The sequence below is a fragment of the Anarrhichthys ocellatus genome, unplaced genomic scaffold (genome assembly GCF_004355925.1).
Source record: "Anarrhichthys ocellatus isolate YVR2014 unplaced genomic scaffold, GSC_Weel_1.0 scaffold42, whole genome shotgun sequence".
NCBI lineage: Eukaryota > Metazoa > Chordata > Actinopteri > Perciformes > Anarhichadidae > Anarrhichthys > Anarrhichthys ocellatus.
The window spans coordinates 1,448,345-1,457,716 of NW_022280072.1; the positions used below are offsets into that span (position 1 = coordinate 1,448,345).

The 9,372-nt window shown below is 44.8% G+C and overlaps 2 protein-coding genes across 4 annotated transcripts in view; both read left to right on the forward strand.

Annotated features, from left to right (window-relative positions):
- The window catches only part of ralgps2 (Ral GEF with PH domain and SH3 binding motif 2), a 72,637-nt gene extending 68,150 nt beyond the window's left edge, over positions 1–4,487 (forward strand). For all 3 annotated transcript variants that reach the window (XM_031868376.1, XM_031868375.1, XM_031868377.1), the window contains 2 exons: positions 177–268; positions 853–4,487. In XM_031868376.1, coding sequence (XP_031724236.1) covers positions 177–268; positions 853–882 — 122 coding nt within the window. In that variant the 3' untranslated portion in view covers positions 883–4,487. The remainder of the gene's footprint in view (positions 1–176; positions 269–852) is intronic.
- Positions 4,488–5,895: 1,408 nt separating this feature from the next.
- fam20b (FAM20B glycosaminoglycan xylosylkinase) overlaps positions 5,896–9,372 on the forward strand; it is an 11,295-nt gene continuing 7,818 nt past the window's right edge. Inside the window, exons 1-5 of the mRNA XM_031868499.1 lie at positions 5,896–6,087; positions 7,061–7,418; positions 7,566–7,813; positions 7,917–8,003; positions 8,166–8,275. Of these exons, the coding sequence (XP_031724359.1) occupies positions 7,290–7,418; positions 7,566–7,813; positions 7,917–8,003; positions 8,166–8,275 (574 nt within the window). The 5' untranslated portion in view covers positions 5,896–6,087; positions 7,061–7,289. The remainder of the gene's footprint in view (positions 6,088–7,060; positions 7,419–7,565; positions 7,814–7,916; positions 8,004–8,165; positions 8,276–9,372) is intronic.

Genomic DNA, 9,372 nt, shown 5'->3' on the forward strand with positions numbered 1-9,372 from the left:
ACACACACACACACACACACACACACACACACACACACACACACACAGAATCCCGTTGCCTCAGTCCTGAATTCTTCCACTGTGACTCTGTCTGCCATCTTTCCAGTGAGTGTTTTTTAGAGCAGGTGGAAACGAGAGGCTTCGGCTTCTCACTCTTGTTTGTCTCCGTTGCCTAGGTAACACCTACAAGTACCAAGCAGGGAACCGAACGAACGCTCTGTTGTGGTTCAAACATCTGAGCGCTGCCTGTCAGAGCAACAGGCAACAGGTACGGAGCTGCATCACACACACTCACTCACTCACTAACTGTGCACTCTCTCACTAACTCACTCACACTGTGCACTCTCACTAACTCACTCACACTGTGCACTCTCACTAACTCACTCACTCACTCACTCACTCTGCTCTCACTCTCACACACTGTGCTCTCACTCACTCACTCACTCTCACTAACTCACTCGCAGACACTCACTCACTAACTCACTCACACTCACTCACTAACACACTCACACACTCATGTTTAAATTACATTTATGAATATAAAACTGTGCAAACTTTGTAATGAGATCAGTTAGGAAAGTTTTAAAAAGCAAAAACTAAATGTTTCCAGTAGAGTTTGAAATGACGGATAATGAAGATAAATCAACACTTTTCTTGCCACAGTGTTTGGTTATTTATACGTTTCCGGAACAGATGGACAACCGTTTCAGTGTTGGAATGACACGAGGCACAGGTTAAATCAATGTAACTTATGAATAGTACAAAAAAAGGACCATGATGAGTCATTTTAAATGAAACTTCTTTAACCTTATTTACCACTCACCTCACCCACACACGCTCTTTCTCCCCCAGGTGCCAGCCAATCTGATGTCATTCGAGTGACCGGCGCTGAGGAGTGTGACTGAGCAAAGACGAGAGAGAAAGAGAGAGGGAGGGATGATGAGAAAACAGACGACGAGGAGGATGAGGAGGATGAGGAGGAGTGTTGTATCAGTAGTGGGAGCTTTCACTGCCATGAGCCCTGACCGCCGATTCTCTGATTCTTGCCCCGGCCCCACTGCAGCCTCACCTGCCACCACTGCCTTAACCAGAGTACCCTGTGTGTGTGTGTGTCTGCGTGTCTATGGAAGTGACTGTTTTGGGCGTACTAACTACTGAACAAGGACCTGCACCACTGCTCTTGTCTCCCATTCGCTCTCAGCGTCTTTTTGTTTTTACTGTCCAGGACTTGGATGAAACCGTTGGACTCCTCCCCTCCCTCACAGACAGACTGTCCTCCATTGGACAGAAACAATCCTCTCCTCTGTTTTTTGTTGTTTTTGTGTTGTTTTTTTAAAGGGGGGGTTAACTATTTTTTTTTGTGTGTCCTCCACTATGCTCAAACGCAAGATTTCTGTCTTTTAATCGACACACAATCACTTCACGCACACACACATCGGACTAACCCGTTTAAAAAAACGTTTTTTTTACTTCCTGATTCACATGTGTTGGGCTTGGAGTCACAGGCTTATTTAGATGAACTACGGCACACAACTACGCTCACTCTCACGCATATTTGATCGCGTCGGTGTAAATGTTAAGGGCTCTGATTCGCAATCGATTCCAGCTGAAACAATTCCCACACTTCCTGAATGTGTCTAGTTTTTATTACTCTTTCTTCCCCTCATATACTCGCTAACTGTTCTGTACGTATGTACTAGTTTGTGTAACTTGAGGAGGGGTTGAGGTGGGAGGGCAAATCCACAAAGGTACGATCATCCCAGAGTCTAAGCTAAGACGTGTTCACGGTTGGGTAGACGAGAGTTCATCCTTCTATTTTTTTACACACATGGTTTTGTTTTTCCTCCAGTGTCTGCTCTCTGTCGGTCCGACGCTCTGTTTCACCAGACTCTCTCACACACACACACACACACACTAAACACTAAGACTTGAAACTGTGAAAGAGTCCAAGAGAAGAGATCGACAAGAACTCTCAATCCATGATTTGATCTCTTCTTCTTGTTGCTTGATGTGGTCAGAGCCTCTGGTCTGGACATTCAAAGCTACCTGGAGCCATGCAGAGTCTACTTTATATCTTCTTTGTTTTGTGTTGTTAGTTGTTGTTTCTTTTTCCTTTTTTGGGGGGGAGGGAAGGTGTATTTCACAGTATTACCATGTAGTAAACGTGTAGTTTTGTCTGTTAAATTTGAATGTTACATTTTTTTTGTGTGTTTTTCTCTCCTTTTGGAGAAGTTATGTTGAATCTTTCATGTGTTTTTTTTTTTTTTTTGCCCCTTATTCAATCAACCAGGACCCGGCTTGATTTTAGACCCTTCCATCTGATTTGGAATAAGCACCTTGGTTATAATTAGTGCCAAGTGATGTAACGTCACCGTGTTTTCTTCAGTTAGGACGAGCAGAGCCGCGGTGGAATCAGTGCAGATGTGGAATCAGTGCAGATGTTTCACGGTGCCACAAATTGCTGTTTTTGTTTCTTCGTTGTGAGCAAGATGGATGATGGAGGTGACGATGATGGGAAGCTTTTTCGCCCAGTGATATTTATCAAATTCTAATCTTTTTTCTTTTCTTTTTTTCAAACAGCTGTTTACATTGTACGTTTACACAATCGTTTGCCCCCACAATCCCTTCGATGCTCCACATGTACTGTAGACACCTTTAGTATTACAGTACGCAGACGGGGTGTTTTGAGCTCAGCGATGGGGTGGAAACAGATCCTCTCTGATGTGCTTCAGTCAGTGTTCTGCATTTAAACTGTCCTCAACAGTCCAAGTCAACTATTCAGCTTTTTAGGTCAAACGAACAACAACAAACTGAGACAAAAGACAATTACGTGCCCGTAAAGAGACATTCAGTCCTTTGTGTTTTGACTAAAGGAGAGATGGTTGCGGATGAACCTGTGAATGAGGAAGACAAAGATGGGCATGTGGATGCATTCATGCGCCTGTGCACACTTCTTTATTATTTTTTTTTAACACGTTTTAATTCAAGCTGCACAGAGGCCGACTCACGTCACAACTCCACGCTGGCTTGTGTGAAGAAAGGAGGGACAGCGTGGGAAGATAAGGAAGTGGAAACTGGTGCTCGTCTGTGTCCACCGAGGCTTTTTTTCTTCGCTGCACAAAGAGAGCAGAGACTGTTTTGAAGCCACACAATCCCAGAGCTGAAGCCCTCTGGAGGCTGATCATCGCTGGTGTTTGAGTCTCATCGGTGGGCCGGGCGGACCAAGAGGGTCTGAATGAAATGGGTGAGACGAGAGTTTGGGTGGGGGGGGTTTATAGGCCGTTTACCTCTGTGTATCGATGTTTGGTGGAGCTTAACCTGCTGTCATTTGCAATATATTGACATTTAGGTGCAGTTAAAGGGACAGTTCACCCCAAATGTACATATTTTACCTCTTTCCTGTTGTGTTATTTATCATTCCAGATAGTTTTGGTGTAAGTTGCCGAGTGTTGGAGATATCAGCCTTCTCTCCACCATACGGGGCCGATGCATCCAACACTCAGCAACTCACACCAAAACAATCTAGATGGATAAATGGCACTGTAGGTAAGAGAAAAAATGTTTGGTATGAACTGTGCCTTTAAACAAGAATTAATGCTGTCTCAAAAAAAAGGATTGTAAACCGAAGGAGCTGGGATGTAAACAAATGGCATCCCAGTCACATTTCCCTTCTTTCTATTTGCTGATGTGAGATGATTTGGTTTTAAACTCAAGCAGACCTTTTGAAGCGGTCTTGGAAGGTTTATTTGAATCAATTTGGATTTAACGATGTTGCCCATCGATAATTACCCAGATCATCGTGAGCGATTTTTGTGAGGTTTTCCCTCTCTGTAACCTGAGTTTACACACTTTTCTTTTTGTTATCATTTCTGTACAGTGTGTGGTCAAAATAATGGAAACGCATATTTCTTGTTTTTGGGGACGTTTTGTGGATTTAGCCGACTCATTTCTTGGATTGACCCGTGATCATCTATTTTGGGATGAGAGCGGAAAGTTCAAATGTCAGACGGTTCTCGTTCGACATCATTTTGGGTTGTTACAAAGAAACTTGATGTTTGAAAAATCTCTTGTTTTCCGTGGTGAGCGTTCATGTTGGTTCCTTTAAATTGACCCCACTGTCTAAATGCACAACTCGCCCTGTATTAGCTGTTTAGAGTGAAGCTGCCTTCTGATTTCATTCTTTTTTTTTTTTTTTTTTTTAATGGTCATGAAATAATTGTTTAACAGTTGAGGTGAAGGTTTCGACCAGAGGAAAAGCTTTCAGTGCGTTTTTGTCTTCTGATTTTTGTGAAAAATCAATGTGAATCTGGACGAGCGTCATTCACCGTTTACCGAGGGCGACGACCTGTGTGTGTGTGTGTCTCTGTGTGCGTGCGTGTGTGTGTGTCTGTCATGACTGTGGCGAGCGCTGTGACCTCATAGCTGAGTGATGCGCTGCCTGGTGTGAAGACTGAGAACCAATAAACACTCTGCCCTTTTTTACTCCACACGTCGGTCTCCTGCTCATTGTTCAGTTGGAGTGTGTGTGGGGCTGTTTATCCGGGAGGGGGGGGGGGGGTAGATGTGTGTGTGTAATGTATCACGGTTACATCACAAGGTTGAAGACTATTTAAATACTGACAATCAGTGCCATCCTTTATTTATTTTTTGAGTTGGATGACGGAGAGCCACTGTAACCGTCGAGGAAAGTGTCCTGACGGGATTTATTCTGCAGAGTCGGCTTCATTTCTTTAAGACACTATTCCCAAAGTATTCCCCAAAAATGTAGATTCCCGAGTCAGCTAACCAACTACCCCAAAAAACTTACATTAACTTGTAATTGTTATTTATCTTGAAGCTTTACTTCACGAGGCTGCAGTTACAATAACATCACAGTGCAGATGTTTTTTAATATTATATAATATGGGCCAGTAACTGGTGCAATGTAACTAAGTACATTTACTCAGGTGCTGTACTTAAGTAGAGTTTAAGGTACTTTTACTTCCCTTGACTATTTCCATTTTATACTCTACTACATCTCAGAGAGAAATCTTGTGCTTTTTACTCCACTACATTTCTATTACAACTTTATTTACTAATTACAGATTTTGATAATAATAGAAATGCATGCTGGCTTGCATACTGCAAACATGCAACCAGATGCAGTACATCCTGGTATTTGTTGGCATACTGCATTTGACACACTAAGGTCCCAATCTCCACACTCATGGACTCAGACTTTGAGGCGCATTCCCACAAAGTCCATGAGGGTTTAGGACTGTCCCACTTTCAAATCGTCAAGTGATTGAGGGCTCTCTCGCACACATTTAGAGCCCTTTAGGATTAAAGATGTTATGTCATCGTAACATGATACGTTGCAGAAAAGTGCTCATCAAGTCTCATTGGTATTTACACCCTTTCAAGGCCTCGCAGCCTCTCGCAGTCAACCATTTAACAGGTGACGTCAGTTAAATCCCTGAGGATTCAGGGTTTAAGGCTTTAGGAGGACATTGGGATTGGGCCTAAATCTTATTCTGGCATACTAAATAGTTCGGTTATATCGGTATTGGAACTCATTCAGAGAATTTATCCGGGGAACTTGGAATAATTTCACCCATTTCTTTACACTTCTATAGTTATGTAAATGAATTACGCAAGAAAATATTAGACTTGCATTATAATATTCAACATATTGTCATTTATTTTATTTATTTACATTGCACGGGTTTTAAAAAAAAAATCATTATTTGAACTATGAAGCCTTTTGTTAAAAAAAACCAAAAAAAAACCGGGAACCACTACTGTAACTGCATTAGTGATCGTTGCATCTATCTCCAGCCGTGTATGGACGGACATGGCGCACTACCGCCACCTGCTGGCCGCCCGGAGCGCCTACGGGAAGGAGGAAGCGTTTCGGAAGTGAACACGGACGGTAGAGAAGGAATCGAAGTAAAAGGGCGGAGGAGAGGGAGCTACCGGGGGGGGGAAGACGAAAAAATGATTAAAAAACCAGCGGGACAATTTATTATTGTTAACTTCAATATCGCAGGACTTTACGGACGCTGGGGGGCTACTTTGTGTCTCCGGTGATCGGCGTATGGATATAAGGTAAGTCCGCTTTGGTCCGCAGCCAGTAAAAGCAACCGACGACGTTCAGCAGCTAGCAGGCAGCGTAAAGCTAACCGACACAGCAAAGGTGTGCAGCGGTTTGCTAATAAGCAGCTAGCAAGCACTGTAGCGATAGGTGTGACTCATATGTCGTTGTTTATGGTGACCTGATTTAACGTGCAATTTATCAGTTCGGAAAAAAAAAAAAAAAAGCAGCAGCATCATGAAAGACCGATTGTGTGAATGAAGCGGTTGCCTGCGTGGCCATGAGCTGTGTTTAATATCGTCATTTGTAATATTTTACCCTTTATTAAATGGCTAGTTTTGCTGCCGTTATGTCACCGTTTTTGAAAAACGTTGCGCCGCGTCCGTTGGCAGCCAACGTCTGTTAACTGCCAGTTGAACGTGGCAGTTGTATTAATTTGACTGCTGACATGTTAACAGTTAAGCTCCTCCTCCTCTCCTGTTTGTTGCTGTAGCAGCCAGGTGAAGTCAACATGGCGCTTTTTTTTTTGTAATTAAGAGCAACATCACTGTTGGTTCAGCCCAATTCCTCTTATGCAAGGTTAGGCTGTCACCTCATACGACTCCCTCTCTCTCTGCACCACAGCAGGACTACCGGTCCATCAGTCTGCTCACTGGAAATAATCCATATCCCCCAAATCCAGTGTTGGAGAGGGAGCTGAAACGGGGATGTTTTGAATGCTGTAAATTCTTTTTTTAGTTGACAGCTTGTGCACAAAGTACATGTGTGTTTTGGCGTGTCATCCCGTTGTGGTTGCACATCCTGGACAGGCTTCAGCTGTGCTGCAGTACTGGGTCATCGTCTCCCCCGAGGGGGGAAACAAGCCAGAGCAGGCAGCAAATCGATCAGTTTCTTCTGCCACATATTATTGACGGCTCATGTTCCCTTTTCTGAGTCCTCGTCTGTCTCCTCCCTCCTAAGCCCTCTCTCATTTCTGTTCCTCTCCAGGTGACTCGCATTGTAGCACCAGAGGACAGCAGCACTCGTCCCTCAGAAGAGCTCGTCTAAAGGCAAGGGGGGGGAGGTGGGAGGGTCCGGAGACGGAGAGCTGCAAGGGGTCATGCATCAGGGGTGAGGGGGATTCACTGCAGGGGACACACACACACACACACACACACACACACACACACACACGGCGTCGGGTGAGGAGGAGGTCGAGGGCAGGTTTGGTGTGGAGATGAAGCTCAAGCAGCGCATGGTGGTGCTGTGTGCCGTGCTCCTCCTGCTGGGCCTGGCCAAGATCTTCCTGCTGGATGGAGGCGAGGGCTCCGCGGCCAGCCGACGGGATCTCAGAGCGTTTCGGAAGGTCAGAGTCCCAATTAACCAATTCTTTTTCAGACTTGTTTACAAAAAGTACTGTCAACTGGAGGATGCACCAACTGTATAAAGTCATATGAGAGCTGTTGCCAGACACGTCCATGACGTTATCGCGTTATCGCCCACCTCTTGACAGATGGAAGCCGGCCTTTCTCTGTCGCGGGGAGCCCGCCTCACACACACCCTCCAGTCTCCGTGGGAGATAGCGAGCCAGTGGGTGGGCCCAAGAGAGGTGTACCCCGAGGAGACCCCGGAGCTGGCGGCCGTGCTCATCTCTCTCAGCAGCGCCCGGGTAGAGCGGGCGGACGTGGGCTACAAGGGCACGCAGCTCAAAGCCCTGCTGGTGCTGGATGGGGGGCAGAAAGTGGTCTTTAAACCCAAGAGGTCAGACTTGTAAATAGTGAGATTACACACACACACACACACATGTTTAATGCTTTAAGAGCGATTCAGACGTCTTATTTGTGTGTTTTCCGCCCATCCGTAGATATAACAGAGACTACGTGGTTGAAGGCGAGCCGTATGCAGGCTATGACCGACACAACGCGGAGGTGGCTGCTTTTCACCTGGACAGGTGTGTAAAAACAGTGTTTACAAAGTGCCTTAAAGTAAAGCAAAAGCAGGATACGAGGCAATATAACAGAACATTGAGCAGGACGAAGCTAAGGTAACAGATAAAACAATTCTGTAATCGCTCCACAAACCGCTGTGTGATAAGTTCTGGTCCACTCTGCAGGATCCTGGGCTTCAGGAGAGCGCCCCTAGTGGTCGGCAGAAACGTCAACGTGCGGACGGAGATCAAACCCGTGGCCACAGACCAGCTGCTGGGCACCTTCCTCATGCAGGGTTAGTATTGTCCACCCCTCCGTCTTCCTCCACACCGCTCAGATGACTTTCTAATAAGTGAGAGAGGGAGAGTGTGGAGTCACTGCACCGATGATTTGACTTGTCGGTCCACTTTCTTTCTACTTCAGATCTCAGTTTTCACACTCTCGTTCACTCTCCTCCCACCGTTGCCGTCTTCTTCTCTTTATCAGTCGGCACACTAGACAATATACCCTCGTCCTGTTTGCTGATGGTGTGAAAGTTAAGGCAGTAAAAGCTCTCTGTTTAACACACTACTAAAAACACAGACGATGTATGTTTAGTCCTGTAAAGATTCTAAGAGGTTTTAACTCTCCTCTTGTATGTTTATTTTTCTAACATGAAGCAAAGACACATAGATGTATTGTAAACTAATACATAATCCCTGCAGTGAGCGCTACTTTAGTTAGAGGGGAACTCCAGCAGTGCTGCACATAAAGGTCAATCTACTCGTCCTAGGAGCGCTGCTCCACCTGTGAAACGGTGACATCAGGTCTGATGATGTCGTTCAGGGTCGTGGAAGCTCCTCCTTAAATATCTTTGTGTGTATTTGGAAATTATGGGAAATGTTGCAAATCATCAGGAGCAGTACTGCTTAATTTGAATATTGAATTATTTATATTTTTAGGATATTTAGGATGTACCTTCATTTGTCACTTATTGATATTTAATATCAATAACTGTTTAAGTTTTATCCTTAAACAGTTTCCCACTTCATTGTGTGGTACATGCACGTGTGCGTGCGTGTGCGTGCGTCAGTCACATCTTTGATGTTGTGCAAGTTGATTTATGTTCAAAGCTGTCACTTACTGCCAGTCAGTGAACTTATCATGACTCATCTCTATAGCGGCCTTTGCATTAGTGGTTTACAGCCACTTGGCAAAATGACACCCACCACCGTGGTGTCATGGATGTGTCATTCAGTCCCCAACAGAAGAGTTTAATAAAGCAGAACTCAGGCGGGTTGCTTCCTCAACAATTGAAGCTTCTAGTCATGCATAAGGATTACTTTTGATCCGTCCAGGTTTTTAATCATCCGACGATGAGATTTCTATCTCCACCTCGTGTTATCTATATAT